Source organism: Pan troglodytes, chromosome 18 (genome assembly GCF_028858775.2).
Source record: "Pan troglodytes isolate AG18354 chromosome 18, NHGRI_mPanTro3-v2.0_pri, whole genome shotgun sequence".
Classification (NCBI taxonomy): domain Eukaryota; kingdom Metazoa; phylum Chordata; class Mammalia; order Primates; family Hominidae; genus Pan; species Pan troglodytes.
The window spans coordinates 86,795,143-86,816,975 of record NC_072416.2 but is presented as its reverse complement, the minus strand read 5'-3'; the positions used below and the strand labels follow the sequence as shown (position 1 = coordinate 86,816,975).

At 57.2% G+C, this 21,833-nt stretch overlaps 1 protein-coding gene across 18 annotated transcripts in view; it reads right to left on the bottom strand.

Annotated features, from left to right (window-relative positions):
• Positions 1 to 2,853: 2,853 nt before the first annotated feature.
• The window catches only part of ZC3H18 (zinc finger CCCH-type containing 18), a 62,809-nt gene continuing 43,829 nt past the window's right edge, over positions 2,854 to 21,833 (bottom strand). For 8 of the 18 annotated variants that reach the window (XM_016930374.4, XM_016930370.4, XM_054668567.2 and 5 more), the window contains 10 exons: positions 12,386 to 12,577; positions 11,468 to 11,593; positions 10,750 to 10,854; positions 10,067 to 10,210; positions 9,548 to 9,613; positions 7,036 to 7,196; positions 6,699 to 6,898; positions 5,964 to 6,060; positions 4,235 to 4,331; positions 2,854 to 3,717 (listed from right to left, as the gene is read on the bottom strand). In XM_016930374.4, coding sequence (XP_016785863.1) covers positions 3,519 to 3,717; positions 4,235 to 4,331; positions 5,964 to 6,060; positions 6,699 to 6,898; positions 7,036 to 7,196; positions 9,548 to 9,613; positions 10,067 to 10,210; positions 10,750 to 10,854; positions 11,468 to 11,593; positions 12,386 to 12,577 — 1,387 coding nt within the window. In that variant the 3' untranslated portion in view covers positions 2,854 to 3,518. The remainder of the gene's footprint in view (positions 3,718 to 4,234; positions 4,332 to 5,963; positions 6,061 to 6,698; positions 6,899 to 7,035; positions 7,197 to 9,547; positions 9,614 to 10,066; positions 10,211 to 10,749; positions 10,855 to 11,467; positions 11,594 to 12,385; positions 12,578 to 21,833) is intronic. The other 10 variants (XM_054668568.2, XM_016930373.4, XM_063797483.1 and 7 more) reach the window with 5 other exon arrangements.

Below are 21,833 nucleotides of genomic sequence, written 5' to 3'. Positions count from 1 at the left end.
TCTTCCCAGCGGCCGCCGCCCCATCTCCCGCTTTGCTCTGGTTCTGAGGTGGGACGGCCGGACTCCCAGGCACAGGCTGCACCGCGACAACGGCGCCAGGGACCCGGCCAGCGCCGCGCGTCTCCCCACCTTCCGCGTGTTCTCAGCGCTGTCCCGGGGGTCGCAGGGCCAGGAAGACATGCCCGGGGGGACCTGCGGGACCTGCGGACTGGGCGGGGCCCGGGGTCCTGTGGGCGCAGAGGACGGGAGGACGAAGGGCGGCCTGCGCTCCTGCGGGTGGCTGAGGCAAGCGCAGAAATACCGGGTTGGGCAAGACTGGAAAAGCGGCGGCAGGAAGGCTGGAGGGCGACCCGGAGGCGGAGGCCCAGACAGGCCGGCTCTCAAACCACAACCCGGGCCCGCCCCCAGCAGACCACGCCCCCGGACCCTGGTCCGGAGATGCGGAACGAGGGGCTTCAGACAAACGCAGGGCCGGGCGGGTCAGAGGCAGCGCGGGGGACGCCCCCCAGACGCAGCGAAGGACGGACCCACAGTCAGGAGCCCTTTAGCGCCCTGAGCGGGCCTGCGGGAAGAGGGGTGAGGCAGGGAGGGCACTGGACAGGGCGGAAGGAAGCGCTCTCTGCAGGGTCTCCCCCCTACATCAAGGCGCAGGTGCACAGTGGGTCACGCGCTGCCGGCTGCCCACAACGCAGGTGTGTCCAGCCGAGGGCACTGCTGGCGGGGGTGCAAAATCGTCATGGGACGTTGGCTGGGACAGCAGAGGGCCCCTCCCTGCGGCGCGGCCGCCCCCACCCCCTCATGGGTTTTCCCCGGCAGGAGTGGTCTCGTGTGTCTCGGCCTTTTCCCCATCTGTGGATCCCTCTAGGGCCACCGCCTCCAAGCAAGGTCTACGTCTGCCTGCCCACCCAAAGCCCAGCCGAACGGGTGGGTGGAAGCGTGGCTGTGGGGGAGGAGCTGCGGGCAGAGGGCAGAGGCCCTGCGGCACCCCCTGGGAGGGGCTGGCGGGCGGATGCCGTTGCCAGAATCCCACACAGGCTTTCTAGTCACTGCATGGGGAGCGAGGAGAACGTGAGCGCCAACCACCTGGAGCAGGACGTCCCTGGAGGGCGTGGACGCCCATCGATGCCTGTCACACAGCAAGGCCGTCCTTCCCAGCTGCCTGACCAAACATCCTCTCCACTAGACCACATGGGAGCAGTCACCCTCCTAGGACAGGCCCCTCTGCACCGGTGTCCAAGAGCCAGAGGGATGGGTAGCCACACCTGGGGTCCACTGCCACCCGGTGCGAGTTCAAACCCAGCTCCAGACTGAGGTGCCTAGGGCTGTGGCCGGGGGCTGATCAGCCGCAGAGGGGACCTCGCCTGGTCCCAGTCCACAGGTGAGCTGTGGTGGGCTCACCTGTCCGCTCCTGGCCGTAAAGAGACAGTCACTGCAGATGCTAGCTTGAGGTGTCCCACACTGGGGGCACAGAGCGCCATTTCCTGGCCTCCAGCCCTCATGGTGCAGCTCACAAATGACAGGCTGCAGGCTGGCACCCAGGGTGGCCTGGACTCCAGCTCTGTGGCCTTGAAGGCCACCCTTTTCAGAGAATGGGAATTCCCTTGCACCTCGCTTTGACCTGATGGTAAATCGGATAAGCCTCAAAAAACTGTGGCCGGATGCGGTGGCTCACGCCTGTCATCCCAGCACTTTGAGAGGCCGAGACGGGTGGATCACGAGGTCAGGAGATCGAGACCATCCTGGCTAACATGGGGAAACCCCGTCTCTACTAAAAATACAAAAAAATTAGCCGGGCGTGGTGGCGGGCGCCTGTAGTCCCAGCTACTCGGGAGGCTGAGGCAGGAGAATGGTGTGAACCCGGGAGGCGGAGCTTGCAGTGAGCCGAGATGGTGCCACTTCACTCCAGCCTGGGCGACTGAGTGAGACTCAGTCTCAGAAAAAAAAAAAAAAGAAAAGAAAAAAATTGCTGAGACACAAGATGAACTGCATGGCCTGCGCTATGGGAGGGAGGTGGACATAAAATGGGAAACAGTCCCCTCAGGAGTGCACAGGCGGTCCCCCTGTGGTGCTCGCTCACGCCCAGCTCCTCTGCCTACACTCTAATTGTCATTTAATCCAGGGGAAGAGTGGCATGGACGCAGGTCATGCTGGGAGCGGAAGCACGGGATGCTGCCTCCCTGGGGCTCAGCTCGCCGCCCTGTGGGAGGGAGCTCTCTCTCGGAGGTCTCATCCTGAACCTCGGGTCAGGAAGATGAGGGAGATGGGTGGGCCGCAGGCCTGGGCACCACACCGCGGCTACTTGAATCTGATTAAAGGAGGCGCTGGAGGCCCTGGAGCGTGCACCTGGGAGGCCGCTGCCCGGGCGCAGGCCTGTGGCTTTCAAGGTGGAGAGCAGGGAGCAGCAGCGGGGGTTCCTGGGGGGCTCTGCCGGTGGCCTCTGCTGTGGAACGTGGCATCACACGCGGGGCCTGGCTCAGCAGGTCTGGGGCCTGCACACGGAGCCGGTGGTGGTCACTGCAGAGGTGGCAGCTGGGCTTGGGGCTGGGAGTCAGCCCTGGATCTCTTCCCCTCCAGCAGCTCCACGGCCCCTGCAGGGAAAGTACCTCCACCTCACGGACCAAGGAAGCCCCAACCCAGCCCCACGAATGGGGAAACTGAGGCGCAATGCTCTCCTGGGCTGGGTCTGAAGGCAGGAGCTGCTCCACAGCCGGTCCTCCCGGGGGGAGTGAGTGCACAGCCACACCCTCGCCCCCCAGCGGCTCCCGAGTGCTGGGCCGAGTGCAGTGCACGACACAGAGGCAGCCCCGGCTGCGCATGGGCAGAGGGCGCACACACCACGAGGGCAAGGACAGCTGCTTATCAAAATATTTTATTTTAGGAGACCCCTCAAAAAAAGACCCTCCACATTAGACAGATGCCCCAACAACACCCTTGGCCTTTTTTTGGTCTTTTCTGTATTTTTTCCTTTTTAAATCAACTAAAACAATTTGATGCTTAAAATAAAAGACAGGAAATATTTCCTGATGAGACTTTAGTCGAGAATATAGATATATTTCTGATCCGGGGGCGGGTGATCAGGGGCTGGGGAGGAGAAGGAGGTGCCACCAGTGGTTCGCGAGGTTCCGTTTCTCAGCTCAGGAGGGAGCCTGGCTGCCTGGACCCGGGCTAGGGACCCAGAGCTGGGGCTCCACAGGCCTGACCAGGGCCAGGGAAGAAGACGGAGGAGGAGGAAGAGAAGGCGGGGCTGGCGGCTGGGGCTTGTAATTTACATGAGAACCTTGCTGGTCACTAGCGCTGTCTGTGTCTGTCTGTCCTGCCGGACTTCTGCTCTGGGGAGGGAGGTTGGGATTCAGCGTCGTTGTCATTTCCTGTGTGGCTTCTTTTCCAGCTGAGAAACTTTTTTTTCTTTTTTACTTTTTAAAAAGAATCACAGCCAAAATAAGACATTAACTGCAAAATCCAAAATGGCTGCGCTTACCCTATGTATAAAAATGCGTCCAGTCCGGTCGGGGCACGGCCTATGCTTTCCCGGGGATCTTGGCCCGCTTGCGTGCAATAGCATCCTCCACGGCCTTCAGCTGTTTCAGCAGCTCCTCCCGCCGAGACAGCGTGCTGGCCTTCCCTGATTTGGTGCTGGCGGCGCCGGGATCCGAGGCTTTGCCGGGCACGCTCGTGACCTTGCTGGAGCTCTTGGACTGGGGTGACAGCTGGCGCTTCCTACAAGGGGGTGGGGAAGACCTTGAGCCCCCAGAAGCCACGCCTGCAGGTGGAAGGGGTGACCTCCCTGTAGGGGCGCTTCCACTGTGTCCTCAGCGGCCACCAGGACAGGCAAGGGGCTCCCTGGATGGCCAGGCTCCCACTGCCACAAGCAGGCCTGGTCCTAGCCACTGGCTCCCGGGCTTTGTGGAGCAGACTGGGAGGGTCCTGGGCTGGCCCCGCACAACCTCCTGTTATTCTTCCCACCTCTGTGCCCAGGGATCTTTTGCCCAAGGGCATGCGGAGCAGAGGGCACCCTCCAGCCTCAACCAGGGCAGGAGCGTGTGTGTGTGTGTGGGGGGGTGGGGGGTGGGGCTGCAATTCGCTGTCCCTGCCCCTCACCCCGTCAGACCAGCAGGAGCTGTAGTGACGCCTCCAGCCTGGCCCAGTGCTAGCCCTGCTGCTGCTGGCCTCCCTGGGGAAGAGACTGGGGCTGGCCCCCTCGGTGTGCCCAGGGCACATGCTGGGTGGGACTCACCTGTCAGCCGGGGCTGCAGGGGCTTTGGAGTTCTGGCCTCTCTGCCGCTCTGGCTTCGGGGAGCCCAGTCTCCCACCTGACTTCCGGTCCCGAGAACCTGGGTGATAGGTACAGAGTGAGACCACCCTCCTGATGTACAGGGAATGGCTGTGTGGGTGGCCTCACCGATGCCAGGGACTCACTTCTAAAGCCTGAGGCTGCTTAGTTCACCACCTTCATTTTTATAAAGAAATAAAAAGGGGAGAGCCAAGTAGGAGAAGAGAGATGTGGGCACCAAGGCATGTGGAAATGAGGCTGAGGCCAAACCTGGGCCCCAGGTTCCAGCAAGCAGCCAATATCTCACGCAGAGAGACAAAACTCCTTCCTAGCTTTGAAGAAATTTATCACATGGGTCTTCAAATATGGAACAACAAGAAAGACATGGCAGTAAAGAAATACAAGCAAAGCCGAGAGACCAGGAGTGTTTCACTCTGGCAATGTTAGGAGGGAGGCGCAGCAACCGAGGGGGGGTGTCCACTGCCCAGCGCAGGCCCAAGGCTGGTGCGAGAACAAAGGTCCGCAGGACCCCAGAGGCCCTGGTTCCAACCCCAGGCAAGGGCAGCAAGGCTGTTCCAGACCGGCCACACAGGTCACAGGCCCTGGGCTTAGGGACAAAGGTGAGCAGCTTCCTCTTCCTGTGTCCGACAAACCCAGAGAACTGCTTGGGAAGGGGTCTGGAAGCCCCCTGCCTGTTCTCTGTGTCTGGGAGTGTCTGTGCAGGTGGCCAGGCCCCCTTGTCCTCTATTTGGTTTGAGCTCCACCCATCAAAGCCAGCCAGGACAATCTCCCTGTCTTTCCATCTGGGCCCCAGCTCTTGGGGTGTGGTCAGCATGGCTGGGGGTCCCCGAGGCCCTTTCAGGTCTATGTGGTTCAACAGTAATATAGACACTATCTGCCTTGTCACTCAGTCCGCAGGAGCCTGGGAGGATCTCCAGAAGGCACGAGGCATGTGGGTCCAGCCGTCTTCCGTCAGCCAGACTAAAGAGATTTGCAAAAATGGAAAAACCAATGCCATTCCTGCTCATTTGTTTTGGAAAATATATTTTGCAAAAATGGCACATGTGTAAAAAAAAATACAGTTGCCTTGTTGCCCAAGCTGCAGTGCAATGGTGCAATCTCAGCTCACTGCAACCTCTGCCTCCCAGGTTCAAGCGATTCTCCTGCCTCAGCCTCCCAAGTAGCTGGGACTACAGACGCACGCCACTACGCCCAACTGATTTTTTTGTATTTTTAGTAGAAACAGGGTTTCACCATGTTAGCCAGGCTGGTCTCAAACTCCTGACCTCAGATGATCTGCCCACCTTGGCCTCCTAAAGTGCTGGGATTACAGGCATGAGCTACCGCGCCCGGCCTGATTTTTGTATTTTTAGTAGAGACAGGGTTTTACCAGGTTGGCCAGGCCGGTCTGGAACTCCTGACCTCAAGTGATCTGCCGGCCTCAGCCTCCCAAAGTGCTGGGATTATAGGCGTGAGCCACCACGCCCGGTCCTGTTATTTTTAAACAAATATTTAAAACCTTTTCTTCGTTTTAGTTTTCAACACCCTAAATACCGACAGGCATCACCTGCAAGTCAGATGTTCTCTGGACCCTCCTCCTACTTGTTAAGAGCAATGGGGTCTGAGACCCAGCTGCTCCACATCCCCAGGCTCCCGTCCCTCTGCCCTGCCCCCTAGGGGCTGGGAGGCTCACCTCGGTCTGGGGATGTGTTGGCTCGCTTGGCTGGAGGAGGGCTCTGCCTGTCCTTGTCTGATGGTTCATAGCGCTTCCTGCTTCCTTTATCAGCCGCCTGGGACAAGAGAGAGGCCAGTGAGGACAGCAGGGCCAGGAGCCAGAAGCCGTGTCCTCGCCCCAGAGGACATGGGTTCCTTGCCAGCAACCTGCTCTGCTCCCAAAGGTCCCACCACACACCCATGAGACCCCGTAGCCCTGAGTGAGGCCTCCATGACCCGGACCAAGGGCACCCCCACTGTGCACTTGGGGCCCTTCACGTTCCAGGGGAAGCACCCTGCAGGCCTTCCTGCTCCCCACGGGGGCCACTCTAGGAGGACCTGGGACCCATGAAGCCAGGCCTCTTGCCCTTCCAGCAGAGGACAGGGATGTGTCCTGCTGAGGACAGAGGACAGGGACCGAGGCTTCCGGTATTGTGTTGAGACTGCATGGCAGGGAATGGCGGCCACAGGCACGAAGAGAACGCCCTCTCTGTTCAGAGAGAGGCCAGCAGCACCCAAACCTCCCCAGATGCTCACACTTCCCAGCCCAGGCCGGGAAGATGGAGTCTCGCTTTGTTACCCAGGCTGTGCTGACACCTGCAAGGCCCCACTTGCCCTCACTCAGGCTCCGTCCCCCAGGAGGAAGCTGTCTCAGGAAGCAGATGGACCCAGGCCTAGACGCTGGGGCAGCCACCAGGAGGGCCCTTGCCCTCACCTTATTCAACAGTGTCAACTTGATCTCCTTGTGGGCCACAAATGTGCCCTGCTGGGGCTGCCCGGGGGGTGCCTGCTGGGGTGTCGAGGGCTGCTGGGAGGACTTCCCCCCTGCTGGAGGTTTTGCAGATTTGGGTGGTTGTGTGGACGAATCCCTTTTCCGCTTTTCCTCTTTAACACCGTCTTCTTTCTTAGATTTTCCTACCAATGATAAATCCGCAGTCATGGGGGTACTGGTGATTTTCCCATGGCCACACCAACAGCCAGGCAAAGTCTGTGCTGATGCCGCCCTCCTCCCCCGGGAGCTGCTCCCCAAAGGTACCAGGGCTCCTGAGTACCTTTCTCCTTCCTGGTCTGGGCTGGGGCCGGGGACCGAGAGCTGGCTGAGGACACGGGGCTAGCCAGGTCTGCGTACATGTCCTCCGAGTCCACGCTGTGTGCAGAGCTGCTGCTCGACGTAGCACTGGACACTGAGGAGACGCTGCTCACGCTCAGGGACCTGGACACACAAGCACATCTCACCACACCCCAGCCAGACTGGAGGGAGGGGCCAGCAGGGGGTGCTCCATGGTCCACTTTTACCCAGTGTCCATTTATGGATCATGTACCCACGGAATGTGTGATTTTGGGGGGACACTGGGCAGTTTCAGGGTTACAAAGTAAGGGACGTCCCCATGGCTAGGCCAGGGCCCCATTTCACTAACGAATGTCAGGTTGCAGCCAGGCACGGCTGCTCACGCCTGTAATCCCAGCACTCTGGGAGACTGAGATGGGCAGATCTCGTCATGAGCAATGGGGTCCGAGACCCAGCTGAACTGATGTCAGGAGTTCGGGACCAGCTTGGCCAACATGGTAAAACCCCATCTCTACTAAAAATACAAAAATTAGCCGGGCGTGGTCGCAGGGGCCTGTAATCCCAGCTACTGGGGAGGCTGAGGCAAAAAAATCGCTTGAACCCGGGAGGTGGAGGTTGCAGTGAGCCGAGACCATGCCATCGCACTCCAGCCTGGGCGACAAGAGTGAAACTCTGTCTCAAAACAAACAAAAAACAAAACGAATGTCAGGTTGCTTCTTGGGAAGGGAAACAGGACTGAGCTGACTCAACAGTGGCAAGGATGGAATTTAAGCAGAGTCCCTGGCTTAGACAAAAGGGAGATAGCCTCAGCCCACAGGGAAATTAAAAACACAAGGAGCAATTCCGCAGTCTCAGGGAATGCCTGAGGAACACACGGCAGACAGACTGGAAACAGCAGGTCTGTAGCTTCACTGGCGTGCACTCAACACGGACACAAAGCACACAGGACTGGCACCTGGGTCTGCCCTGCCCATATGCTGCTCGAGAAAACACCAACCACGTCTTCCAGGTACACTGGGTACCGGAGCAAGGAACGGGGGAATGTAAGAGAACCATTTTTTTTTTTTTCAAAAGTCAGGTCTTTAAAACATTTCAGACTTATTAAGAAACATTTAGGCCAGGCGCGGTGGCTCATGCCTATAATCCCACGAGTTTGGGAGACCACGGTGGGAGGATCACTTGAGCCCAGGAGTTTGAGACCAGCCTGGGCAACACAGCAAGACCATGTCTCTCCAGAAACAAAACAAACAAAAGAAAAAAAGAACTGTGACAAATATATAAACGACCTGCTGCCTGGAAATGAAAGAGTTCTATGCAAGGAATCTAAGGACTGATTTAATACTTTCTTTTAAAACAACTAAATAGCAAAAATCCTTTTTTTTTGTTTTGAGACAGGATCTCTGTTGTCCAGGCTGGAATGCAATGTTGTGATCACAGCTCATTCAACCTTGACCTCCCAAGTAGCTGGGATCATAGGCACACACCACTATACCCAGCTAATTAAAAAAAATTTCTGGGCTGGGTGCAGTGGCTCACACCTGTAATCCCAGCACTTTGGGAAGCCGAGGCGGATGGATCACCTGAGGTCAGGAGTTCAAGATCAGAAACATGGTAAAACCCAGTCTCTACTAAAAATACAAAATTAGGCTGCGTGCGGCGGCTCACGCATGTAATCCCAGCACTTTGGGAGGCCAAGGTGGGAGGAATGCCTGAGCTCAGGAGTTTGAGACCAACCTGGGCAACATGGTGAAACCCCATCTCTACTAAAATACAGAAAATTAGCTGGGCGTGGCAGTGTGCGCCTGTAGTCTCAGCTACTCAGGAGGCTGAGGTTGAATCCGGGAGGCGGAGGTAGCGAGATCGCGCCATTGCACTCCAGCCTGGGCAACAAGAATGAAACTGTCTCAAAAAAAAAAAAAAAAATCTTTTTCTGTGGAGATGGGGTCTATGTTGCTCAGGCTGGTCGTCAAGTCCTGGGCTCAAGCAATCCTCCTGCCTTCGCCTCCCACAGTGCTGGGATCACAGGTGTGAGCCGCCGCACCGGGTCCACAAAGCTTTTCCATGTATTCTCTTCTCAGATGTTTTTATCGGCTTCCCCACCCCTCAGGCCGGTTCCCTCGACAGGTGTGATAGGTCACGCAGGCCCAGCCTCTGCCCTGCTGGGCTGGAAGCTGCCGGCTCCTCCCCAGGTGCAGGTGCTCTCTCAGGGTGCTGGGCATCAAGTCAGCAGGGCAGAGGCACCTCCTCCTGACCTGAGTGCCCCCGAGTTTGTGAAGCTGTTTTTGTGGGGGGAGGGGGTCTTCCTATCACGAGTCCTGGCCCATTTTCTCCTGTGTCAAAGCTTCAACCGCAGCCTTCCACAGCCCCAAGGTGACTCAGATCCAGAAGGGCCCCAGCCCGCCTGTGGGAGACAGCCCAACCCACACTGGCTGCTTCTGGGACTTCCTGGCCCCGACGGGGAGGGAGAAACAGAGGCACAGGGTGACGGGGATGACCTGGATCGGGAGCTGGAACCACTATAGCTGCTACCACTGCCACTGCCGCTGCCGCTTAGCGTCCGCCTGTAATACAAGCAACAGCGGGGCTCAGGGGGGGCCTCCACAGCCCCTCGCGGCCTCCCCTCCCCACCAGCAGCCCTGTGAGGTGAGCCTCCAGACTGGCCTTGCTACCGCCTTGGAACAGGGCCTGGGCCTGTCTTCCTTTAGGCTCAGTGTTTTGTCAAGATAAAAAGTGCAGTCTCTCGGGGGCAGCACCTTCCAGTGCAGACGGGGCCATGGCGGGAAGGCCTGTGCTCCCTGCCACGCTGTCCCTTCCCCTTCACGCTCCAGAAACACAGGCTCAGGGAGGGGACAGGGCAGGTTCCCGGGTAAGGGCTCACTGGGTGCTGCTCGGCTAGGGGGCGCCTCCCACCACCTGGCTCTGGACCCTGGCACTCTGGATTTCCAGCAGTGCCAGCATCACAGTGGCACCAAGAACACGGAAAGCCTGAGGGCCCCGGACGCCGGAGTGCTCACCTCCTCGGGGGGGTCCTGGCTGGCCGCTCCTTCCTCCTGGCTTCCCGAGGGTCTCCTGGCTTGGTGGGCTCGGGGACAGGAGCAGTGGTTTTGGTGGCCTGTGGTGGGGCTGGAGGCGGGGCCGGCTTCTTCACTGACTTCTCTCTGTGAGACAGGGAGGCTCGAGCAGGGCAGGGCTGGTGGACGAGGCCCCGCTGGCCTACATCCCCTTTCAATGGACCCACAGCTCGGGGAACGACACTGCATGCCTGTGACGCTCGGTGAGCACGCTCGTGCCTGGACACGGCTCCCCACCCATCGGTGTCAGAGTGCTCGGGAACGGCTTCAAAGCCCCCAGCAGCCCTTCCAGGCTCCCCTCTAACAGGCAAGAGCTACAGGCACCGCCAGGCAGTGGGGAGAGCAGGCTAATAGGAAGACCCCTTAAGAACACCCGGCTGCTGCCGTGTCCCCAGGGCTGTGCTCTGTCCCCAGGGTTCCCGAGGGAGTGCTGCTGTGTAAGGGTGGCCCCTGAGAACAGGGGCTGTGCCCAGTGCCTCCCAGCCCAGTCACCCCCTGGGGCCAGCCCCCTGAGGCATCCTCACCTCTTTGGTCCCAAACACAAATGAGAGATAGAGATGGAGGGAGGAGGCTGCAGCCTGTGGAGGCCTGGCCGGCCAGGACTTGCCCACAGGCTGGGCACTCACCCTGCTTTCCCGGGCGGTGGGGCCGGCTCTCCCTTGGTTCTGATGGAAGGTCTATGTGGGGAAGGTGTTGGGGACGGGGACGGGGACGAAGAGAAGGACCGGGACCTAGGGGAGTGAACAAAGGTGTCGGAAGAGGCCTGGGGCTGTTTCTTCACCAGCCCAAGCCCACTGAGGACCCACCCAGAACCATGGAGAAGGCCACGAATTTCCATTTATGTGCCTCAGTTTTAACTTCAGTTCTGGACTGTTCTGTCATCTGCTAAAAACACAGGCCCAGAGTAGACCAGAGAGCGTGGAAGGTGTCAGCATCCACTGGCGGGTCCTCCGGGAGGCAAGTGTCACGTTCATGTGTGTGCAGGACAGGAGGAGACAGGCTCCTTGGCAGTGGGGCAGCAGCACAGCTCCCACAGAAACACCCACAGGACAGGGCTGGGTCTGGCCCCTTCCTCGGCCTGTCCCCGGAGGACTGGAGTGCCTCAACTCGAGGATCTCAGGCTGTGGCCCTCAGTGACAGCACACATCTACACAAGGACGAGGGCCCGCAAGGCTGGTGTTTGGTGGGGGACACAGGACACGACCCCCTGGCCATCCTAGTTCAGCTGCCAGCAGGGACTTTCAATACCCCAAGGGGCTACTGGCGCCACAACTAAAGCCACATCCGCAGGTGCCCATGCTCACTGCACCTGCTGAGGGCCCTTCATGGGCCCTGGGGACATACCTGGACCGGCTTCCTGAGAACGAGCTGTGTCTGGAAGAGCGGCTGGAGTAGGAGCTGTAGGATGAAGACCGGGATCGCGACCGGGAGGAGCCGGAGCCAGAGTAGGACGATGACCGCGAAGACGACCTGGGGCGGGCGGGACGGAGCGCGGCGAGAAGTGAGAAGGGCCCTCCCTGCCCCACACCCCCTGACGCACACATGCACAGCTGCACACCCACAGACGCACAGCTGCACACGCGCGCACAGAGGCGTACAGCCTCCCCCAGACACTCTTCAGTGCCATCCCTCCTTGGTGCAGAACAGCATTTAGAAATCAAGACCTGGGCGTGGGGTGTGCCTGCTGTTACCGGGTGGCGCGGCCTGAGTGGGCAGACCCAGCTCACGTGGGTCCGTGTGTGTCTATCTGTTCATCTGCATCCACTTTCAGTGAAGCCTGGCCTCCCACCCACACCTCCTGTTCCTGCCAAGCATCATGGGGTCTACCCCGGCCCCCCGCTTTCCGTCATCCCTCACTCGGGAGCCGGGCTCCTGTGTGCTGAGACCAGGACTGTAGGTGGAGGGGCAACAGCTTCAGGTCCAGTCTGGAGGAACAGATGGACTCACTGGGCCCCAGGTCTGTGCATCCTCCCGCATCCAGGTGCCCCTCCCTCCAGTGTGGCCTGTGACTCCCTGGGAGCAGTCAGGCTCAGTCGCCGGGGTCTGTGCCCCATTTGGGGTCACTGCGTCAGTCCTACTTGACATTGATGCTCTTTGCTGAAGGTATAAACGCCGGGTTAGTCCCACTGACTGGTCTGCAGGTAACGACGCCACAGCAAACAGTGGGGCTGGGGTGTTCCCCACCTGACCCAGTGAGGTACATGGTGTCAGCTGACGGCTCCAAGGTGCTGACACCCCAGCTGTCCCACGAGCCCTCCTTACCTGGAGGAATTAGAGGCAGAGGCTGACGAGGCTGATGTTTTCCGACGCCTTCGAGCCCGGCTCGGGGAGACCGACACCCCGAGTTTCTTCTTGGGAGACTTGGATCGGCGCCAAGGGTCCTTCCACTCATCTGCTCTCTTCACCTGCGGCCCCGCGGTGGCAGCCTCCTTCTTTGGTGGCTCAGCTTGGCGGCTGAAATCACAGTGGCATTAGCAACTCTCAGGCCACCTTCCGCTTCACAGCAATGCCGTGTGTGACAGCAGCGGGAGAGACTATGGATCTCATACCTGGCTTATTTAAGGATCACCTGAGAAACAAAGGGTCCTAAGGGGAAAAAAGGCCACGCACAAAACCCATCACCACATGGACTTGGGTGATGTCCATGGCCCTTGGCTCAGTGTCTGTTATTCAGGGGAACACCCAGATTTCTCCTGAACCAGAATGGCAGTTACTTTCTGTGAGTGTCATTACTTACTTAATTTCCATCTTCCCAACTACGCTGTCAGCTCTAGGAGGGACAGGGATGGTGTCTGCCGTGTCTAATACTATCTCTGGTGCTGACATACTAGTAGGTTCATAATAAATATTTATGAAATAAGCCCAGGTATGGTGGCTTACGCCTGCAATCCCAGCACTTTGCGAGGACGAGGCGGGCGGATTACTTGAGGTCGGGAGTTCCAGATCAGCCTGGCCAATATGGTGAAACCTGTCTCTATTAAAAATACAAAAATTAGGCTGGGCGCGATGGCTCATGCCTGTAATCCCAGCACTTTGGGAGGCTGAGGTGGGCGGATCATGAGGTCAGGAGTTCGAGACCAGCCTGGCCAACATGGTGAACTCCATGTCTACTAAGAATACAAAAATTAGGCCGGGTGCGGTGGCTCACCTGTAATCCCAGCACTTTGGGAGGCCGAGGCGGGCGAATCACGAGGTCAAGAGATCGAGACCATCCTGGCTAACACGGTGAAACCCCATCTCTACTAAAAATATATAAAATTAGCCAGGCGTGGTGGCAGGCGCCTGTAGTCCCAGCTACTTGGGAGGCTGAGGCAGAAGAATGGCGTGAACCCGGGAGGTGGAGCTTGCAGTGAGCCGAGATCGCGCCACTGCAGTCCAGCCTGGGCGACAGAGTGAGACTCTGTCTCAAAAAAAAAAAATAAAAACAAAAACAAAAATTAGTTGGATGTGGTGGCGGGCGCCTGTAATCCCAGCTACTTGGGAAGCTGAGGCAGGAGAATTGCTTGAAACTGGGAGGCGGAGGTTGTAGTGAGCTGAGACTGCGCCACTGCACTCCAATCTGGGCGACAGAGCAAGACTTCGTCTCAAAACAAAACAAAACAAAACAAAAAACAAAAAACTTAGCTGGGTGTGGTAACACGTGCCTGTAACCCCAGCTACTGGGGAGCCTGAGGGCAGGAGAACGGTTTGAACCCAGGAGGCAGAGATTGCAGTGAGCTGAGACTGCGCCACTGCACTCCAAACTGGGCAACAGAGTGAGACTCCATTATAAAAAACAAACAAAAAAACCCAAACACAAATGATATTAAAGTGACCCCTTATATATAAATCTTTATCTGACTTTTTAAAGGGTAAACTCCTGAGCAATGGAATTAATGGGTCAAAGGAGATACACATTTTACAGGTTCTTGGTGGGTTATCAGATATTTTTTCCTCATTCAGCCAGCAGTGTGCGGTGCCGAACCTGGGCTCGGTGTCACCACTAAGAACCACAACCACCACCCAGACACAAACTAACCCCAAATCCTGGCAATTGTATAAGCAGAACGTGGCTTTTTTTTTTTTTTTCTTTTTTAGAGACAGGGTCTTGCTCTGTTACCCATGTGGGCTGGAGTGTGGTGGCATAATCACTGCAGTCTTGAGCTTCCAGGCTGAAGGGATCCTCCCACCTCAGCCTTTTGAGTAGCCAGGACTGTAGGTGTGCACCACCACACCCAGGTCATTAAACATTGATTTGAGGTCTCCCTATGTTGCCCAGGCTGGTCTCGAATTTCTGGCCTCAAGTGATCCTCCCACCCTGGCCTCCCAGAGTGCTGGGGTTATAAGCTTGAGCCGCCATGCCTGGCCTGCAAACATATTTTAAAAAGCTGTTTTAGTTCCTGTGTTACTGTGAGTGGGATTCTCTGCCCTACGTCTTGCTCACCTCTGGCTCTGCTGTGGTAGCATCTGCTTACGTCACACGACAACACATGAAACCACCAAAACCATCAATGTTTATGTTTTCAGAGCTTGTTTAACCAACCGGCTGGCAAACATGCCTGCTATCTGCTGAGAATGCAGGATGGGGGCAGCTCCCCACTTAACACTGTCCTAAGGACACGGACACGCGACATCACAGCTTCAGCTCCTGTACGTCAGCCCAAAACCCCAAGAGCTATTGCCACATCTGGGTGTCTCCTGGAAAAGTAATCCAGGAAGGAAGTAAACACCTGTCTGATGATCCTCCCTGTCACAGGCTACTAGAGAGCTACTTTCACCTTTATACTTCCTGTATAACTCTCATCCTAACACCCCAAGAGGAAAGGGAGCACCAATAAGTCACAGGGACAGTGCGGCCCTTCCAACACAGGGAGAGGGAACGGGCAGAAGTCAAGGCGTGGTCAGGACCACCTCTTCTTCGGGTGAAGCTGTAACAGCATGTGGAGTCCTAGCTGTGGTGAGGGGGAAGGAAAAACAGCGTCTGCTTGCCCCCTGCCACGGCATGGAAATAAAACCAGCTGAGGTCCAGAGAGGCGGGCAGTGCAGGCCTCCACAATCTCAGGGCAGCTGGTGCTTGCCCCCCAGAAAGAGCTGCTCATTCCCTCTGGAGACAATGATACCGAATTTCAAAATGAAGATGGCCAGAGGCAGGCCCAGCAGGGGTCAGTGAGGTCTCTCCTTCTCTGGGCCAGGGCTGTGGACAGGCCTGCACCATCTCGTCACTGCACAGCACGCCCTCCGCTGCCGCCGGCCGCACCACCTTCCTTCTGAAGCAGCTGCTTCCAGGCCCATGGAGCAAGGAGGTCCTATCCAGCAAGTCCATGTTACCATGGACGTGTGGGACGTGGTGGTACTGATTTTAACCAGGATGCAGATAACCATTTTTTTCCTTTTTTCTTTTTTTTGAGACAGAGTCTCGCTCTGTTGCCCAGGCTGGAGTGCGGTGGTGCGATCTTGGCTCACTGCAAGCTCCGCCTCATGCCATTCTCCTGCCTCAGCCTCCCATTGGGCGTTATCTCCACTATGCTTTGATCGCCACTCTCCGGGCCCCAAGTCTGCGGCAGAAAGCAAGGCTGAGCACTGGCTTTCTACAGCCCAGGGAACCAAGGCATGTGCCCTTCTCTCAGCAAAGAATGTCACCCCAGGGGACATCTTGATTAGACTTGGAAAAACCAGGCAGATACAAAATAAACAAAACCAAAACACACAACATGGGTGCCCCAAGACAGCCCACCGTGTGCGGCTCAGCTCCTTCACAAGTGGGGGCGTGCGCAGAGGGAGCCAGTGTGGGCTGAGAACGCTCGCAAGGGATGGCCCAGTCAGGAAGGCCCACCTCCAAGCTGGGCCAGGACAGAGCTGGAAGTTGCATGAACACTTCCAACCGGAGGGGAAAACCCTCCAGATGACCTCTGACTGAGGAAGTAGCCTTTCCCGCAGCACAAGGCCCGCGCTATCATCTGGCCCCCATTCCCCGTTGAAGGCCACAGGAGACTCTCTAAGGGGCAAAGGTCAGCTCCACCACCAATGCAAACATGCCAGAGGCAGACAAAACCAAGGGCCCGAGGCTGGCACACTCATAGCTCATGCCTCACCGATGCCAGCAGCCACACGAGGCGCCACAGACGCCAGGCTGCTACAGGCCACGTGTCCAGAAACTCCAACCCGAGCAGCTGTCAAGTTTGGGGTCAAAGGTGAAAAAGGATAAAAACGCATGAAGGTTCTTTCTTCAATCAAAAGAGCTAAGCATCTACATCAACAAGGGAAACGGGAGATGGGAGCCTATGGGCCTCCCCGGGCTGAGCCTGCTCAGAGGCAGCTCTGGGAGCACCTCCACAGCAAAGCTTCTCTCCTGGCTTGTTCTGTGAGTGCCTGTGGAGCATTTAGCTACGGGCCACATGCTCTGCCCACCTCCCTTAAAACGTAACAGAAAAAGCCCAAAGCAGATCTGGAGTGCCAGCCCCATGTCTTTACACTTTGCAAAAAAAAAAAAAAAAAAGTGGGGTCCAATGGACGACCTGAGTGGCCGTCACCTTCTCTGTGACTTGTGCAGAAGGCCACGCGGCCTCACTCACACCTGCAAGAGCCAGTCTCAGCGCAGAGCAGATACAAACACCAGCAACTGCGCCTTCTGTGCGTTCAACTGCACATGAAAATCCCTAACTCCACTAGTCCCTTACCCAGAAGGTTGGTCTAAAATAGCGTTTCTTAACCTTTCTAGGGGAGTCACAAATCCCTCTGAAGAAGACTGTGCAGCCTGGCCCACTCCCAGCAGAGATCTTGAGACTCCTGGGGTGCCTCAAACTGGCAGATGAGAGGGCTCAGCCCAAAAAACTGAGCATGAAGCGGTGGCCCAGGAAGCAGGCGCCCAATGGATGGGCCGCGAAAGGGGTACGGACACTGCGGTGTCCGGAACTTACCAGGGAAAAGTGAGAATGAAGAGCCCGGGGTGAGTAGGTGCTGGGGGGCGAGTGCTTCCCGTCTCAGGGGTCCACCCCACAACCCCACCGCAGCAGCCTGCCAAGCTCAAGCCCTGAAGGGGCACCCAAAGCCGCAAAGGTAAACCTGGAAGTTGAAGAGCTTGGAGACAGCTCCTGCTGGAAGGTCCCCAATCAGTGTTTACATTTCTAATGACAATGACTAGCCAAAGAGCATTGTAATGACGTGCCTCGGCGGTGAGCACACCCATCGGCCTAGCTATAAAGATTAGGTTTCACATAAGGGACCGCCCCCTTAGCTCTACAGATGCATTAGATAGAATTGATTGAAAGGTTCTGCTCTAATCATTTTAAAATAGCCCAGATGGAGGAGTGGGTAAGCCTCAAAAGGCAAACCAGGACGGAGAGAGCGGCACAACTCCGTCTCCAGCCGCAGGTCCAGGGGGAGCTGGTCAAGAAGCCCCGCCAGAGATCCCGATGGGGATGAGATCCCGACGGGGACAAGCTAGCCAGTAACTCCCAGAGCCAAACAGCTTAGGCAGTAGGAGAGAACCTCAGGAAAGAGGGGTATTAGGTTAGAGATAAGGAAAAGAAAGGGCTCCCCCATGGACAGAAGGCTGGCCATCAGGTAGCTCAGGGCAGTGTTTCCTATTGGGGCTCAGCATTCTCCTTCCCGGGGGAGGCCCTCAACTCTACCCAGGACACCCATGGCACCCAAACAGCGGCCAACTCTTGCTCCTCCCGCTGCACGACTGCACCCCCTCTCGTGAAGCTTGGGGTGGTGAAGTGCCTGCTATAACGAGCTTGGACCACGCTTTAGACGAAACAAAAGTGACTGCGCTTCACTAGGTGTAGCCCCCATGCAGGGCCTAGCTCTGGTGCAGCCATGCCGGACACTGCAGAGCCCCTCATTCATGTTCTGCTCGGTAGCTGAAGGCAGAATCTTCTCAAATGGATCTCCCTGGGTAAAACTGTGTCATTTTCTTCCAGTTTAGGTGAGAAAAGTTCTTTCTATCCACCTAATGATTACAAACTCCCAACCTGCCAAAGACCCACCCATTCAATACGTGTATTACTGCAAAGGGAATTCAGCTGCTCCTGAAAAGGCAGCCAGGCCAGTTCTGGCTGATAAGGGAGAAGGAAGCAGGAGCACTGGCTGGAAATTCTGCGCTGGGGAAACCCTTGTCCTCCAGGCAGGTAGCGGGCCTGGCAGGGCTCCCGCAAAGGTGAGTGAAGCCAAGACCGGGGACTCCCCAGCACCCGGAAGCCGGCTGAATGAATCCAGGCAAGCGACGCAGAGAACGTCAGCCCTGCTGCTGGCAGCTCCGAGAAGGGGCTGAGGGCAGCCCCAGGAGCACAAGCAAGTGCTTCAGGAAGGAAAGAAAGGGACGTGAGCCTCACAGAAGGGAAATGAACCAGGTCAGAAACAGGTGGGAAGAGCGGCTCGGCCCAGTTTGGTGAGAGCAGCTGTGTTTGATTTTAAGAAAAACTCATTTAGTACAGAGTTTCCTGAACCCTAGCTGTGAGCCCAGATCAGGCCAGAGAACGTCTGAGCACCTCCCAGTCCCTTCCTGAATGTGAGACTCCTCTGTGAAGCTGAGGGCTCAGGGGCTGGCGATGGCAACCTGCTGTCTGGTGGCCATGCTGGCAGAGTTACCCTCTCCAAGCCTCCTGGGATCCGTCACCCGCTTTTCTCTGGGGAGGCTGAGCACACAGGAGACGGGCACAGCAGTTGGGAATCTGCCCTCCCACTCCGCGGGTCACTAACGTGCGGGCCACAGCAGAGGAACACAGCAACCTTAGGCATGGCGGCCCTCTAACGCGTACCCCAGAAGTACATTCTTGTACACAGAAAACATCCCTGAGTTGGAATTACAGACTCCTGACTGGGAAGAGCCCCCGGCTGCTTAGAAACAGGCAGAATACATGACTAGGGGCTGGGGAAGGGCGTCTGTGGCCAGGCACGTGAGCCCATAAGCCACCAAAGTGGACATGCTGACGGACTCATAAACCCAGAGCAACACAGCGCAGTGACCTTCCACATGGATATCACTGCCTTTCTGTGTCTCTGCTTCTAAAACCAAGGATCTGGGTGGCGTGAAAACCCCTATTTTGTGAATCTGGAAAGCAGACTCAGCTGGTTCTGTTTGTAGAAATCAACGTGCAATTTTAGCAACCCTGTAACAATCAATTATGACATGCAGGTAAAAATGCAGGCTGATACCAAATCCAAAACTCACGGACAGCACCCCCAAATATAAGTGAGCACCCCCAAATGTGGGTAAGCACCAACCTGTGCAGGACTCTGGGACAGGCACAGAGGCTGCAACGGGGAGCAGGGCAGACGGTGGTGCCCCAGGACCACCTGCTGCGAGGGCTCCAGATGGGCACTGAGGGCCATGAAGAACAAGAAAGCAGGCCGGCAAGCAGGAGGGGATGGGGAGACTTACCCGTGCAGAGGAATCTGAGCAAAACCCTGGAGGAGGTGGAGGCAGCCCGTCCGGGCAGAGGGAACGGAGGAGGTGGAGGCAGCCCGTCCGGGCAGAGGGAACGGAGGAGGTGGGGGCAGCCCGTCCTGGCAGAGGGAACGGAGGAGGTGGGGGCAGCCCGTCCTGGCAGAGGGAACGGAGGAGGTGGGGGCAGCCAGTCCTGGCAGAGGGAACGGAGGAGGTGGGGGCAGCCTGTCAAAGGCAGAGAGAATGGAGGAGGTGGGGGCAGCCCGTCCGAGCAGAGGGAACGGAGCAGGTGGGGGCAGCCCGTCCAGGCAGAGGGAACGGAGGAGGTGGGGGCAGCCCGTCCAGGCAGAGGGAACGGAGGAGGTGGGGGCAGCCCGTCCTGGCAGAGGGAACGGAGGAGGTGGGGGCAGCCCGTCCGGGCAGAGGGAACAGAGGAGGTGGGGGCAGCCTGTCAAAGGCAGAGGGAATGGAGGAGCTGGGGGCAGCCCGTCCGAGCAGAGGGAACGGAGCAGGTGGGGGCAGCCCGTCCAGGCAGAGGGAACGGAGGAGGTGGGGGCAGCCCGTCCGGGCAGAGGGGACAGAGTAGGTGGGGGCAGCCTGTCAAAGGCAGAGGGAATGGAGGAGCTGGGGGCAGCCCGTCCGAGCAGAGGGAACGGAGCAGGTGGGGGCAGCCCGTCCAGGCAGAGGGAACGGAGGAGATGGGGGCAGCCCGTCCAGGCAGAGGGAACGGAGGAGGTGGGGGCAGCCCATCCAGGCAGAGGGAACGGAGGAGGTGGGGGCAGCCTGTCAAACGCAGAGGGAATGGAGGAGGTGGGGGCAGCCCACCTGGGCAGAGGGAACGGAGGAGTTGGGGCAGCCCGTCCAGGCAGACGGAATGGAGGAAGTGGGGGCAGCCCATCTGGGCAGAGGGAGCGGCTGGGGGTGTGTGCACAGGGTGCTGGGTCGCACCTTTGCAGTGGGGTCTCAGGGGAGAAGGCAGCCTTAGGCTGAGTGCACACTGAAAATACTGTGTGTGCTGTAGGGGAAGGGCTTCTACCCAAAAGGGCTTGAAAGGCTGAAGAAGGCGGCACAATGTCAAGGTCAATGACGGTTTCCCCGTTTGGATGACCATGTAAACTTCAAAATAACTTAGAGATTACTGTAACATAAAAGGATTAAAAACATGTGAAATATGTCACTTATTCTGAATGTTCTTTAAGAAGATTACTTTGCCTAGTGTTAGGAAAGTATGACAAATACAGCACATTTAGGGAAGTGCATTCACTGTGAGCTGGAGAATGAAAACAGTCAAAACTGGCACTTGCCACCGGCTAAGCAGCAGCTACAGCCATGAGTGACCCTGAAACAGGCCTGCGAAGTCCTGCCTGAGAGCTGACTTTCAGAAAAGAGGAGACGACTTGTGTTCCACTGTACACAAGAGCGGGTGTCGTCCAGCCACACGGACAAGATGAGGACAAGGGGCTTGTTTTTGTCCCGTGGTGGAAAGCAAATCCTTCCAGAGCCACAGTCGCAGGTCCTGATGGCTGCCAGGTCTCTGAGGGGAGCATGAGAACTGTGGCCCCTCCAAGTGTGGCCACTGCGTGGCTCCAGCCACGAAGCTGCCCATGCCTGCAGGTCTAGCGGAGTCCAGTGTTATTGGAAGGTGTAGGCCCAAATGTGGATTTTTATGAGAGCCAAGTCAAACAACATCCCTGAGTTCGAAGTACAGACTCCTGACTGGGAAGTCCTGCAGGCCGTGGCCCTGGAAGGTCTCGGGCTGTTTCCCAATAAGGAACTGCCTTGATCCCTCCTCGCATTTCACCCCCACGGGGACGCTGACACAAACCAACCCTGAGACGGAGCAACGTTCATGCTCTCATCGACACCCCCCCTTTTTTTGAGACAGGGTCTCTCTCTGTCACCCAGCCTGGATCAAAGACCTATGTGTAAGAGCTAAAACTATGAAACTCTTAGAAGAGAACACGGCAGTGAATCTTTATGACCCTGTATTAGTCAATGGTATCTTACATGACACCAAAACCATAAGCAACAAAATAGAAAACATTAATTGGAACTGCACATCATAAACCTGATAAGGGACTCGTATCTGGAATACATAAAGGACTCTTACCACTCAATAATAAAAAACAAAAAATGAGCAAAGGATCTGAATAGGCGTTTCTCCAAAGAACATATACAAATGGTTGATAAGCACAGAAGAAGATGCTCTCATTATCATCCATCATCAGAGAAATACAAATCTCAACGGCAGGGAGACGTCACACCCACCAAGACGGCTGTCATCAACAAGACGGACCGCAGCAAGTGCAGACAAGGATGCGGAGAGATGGCGCCCTCCTA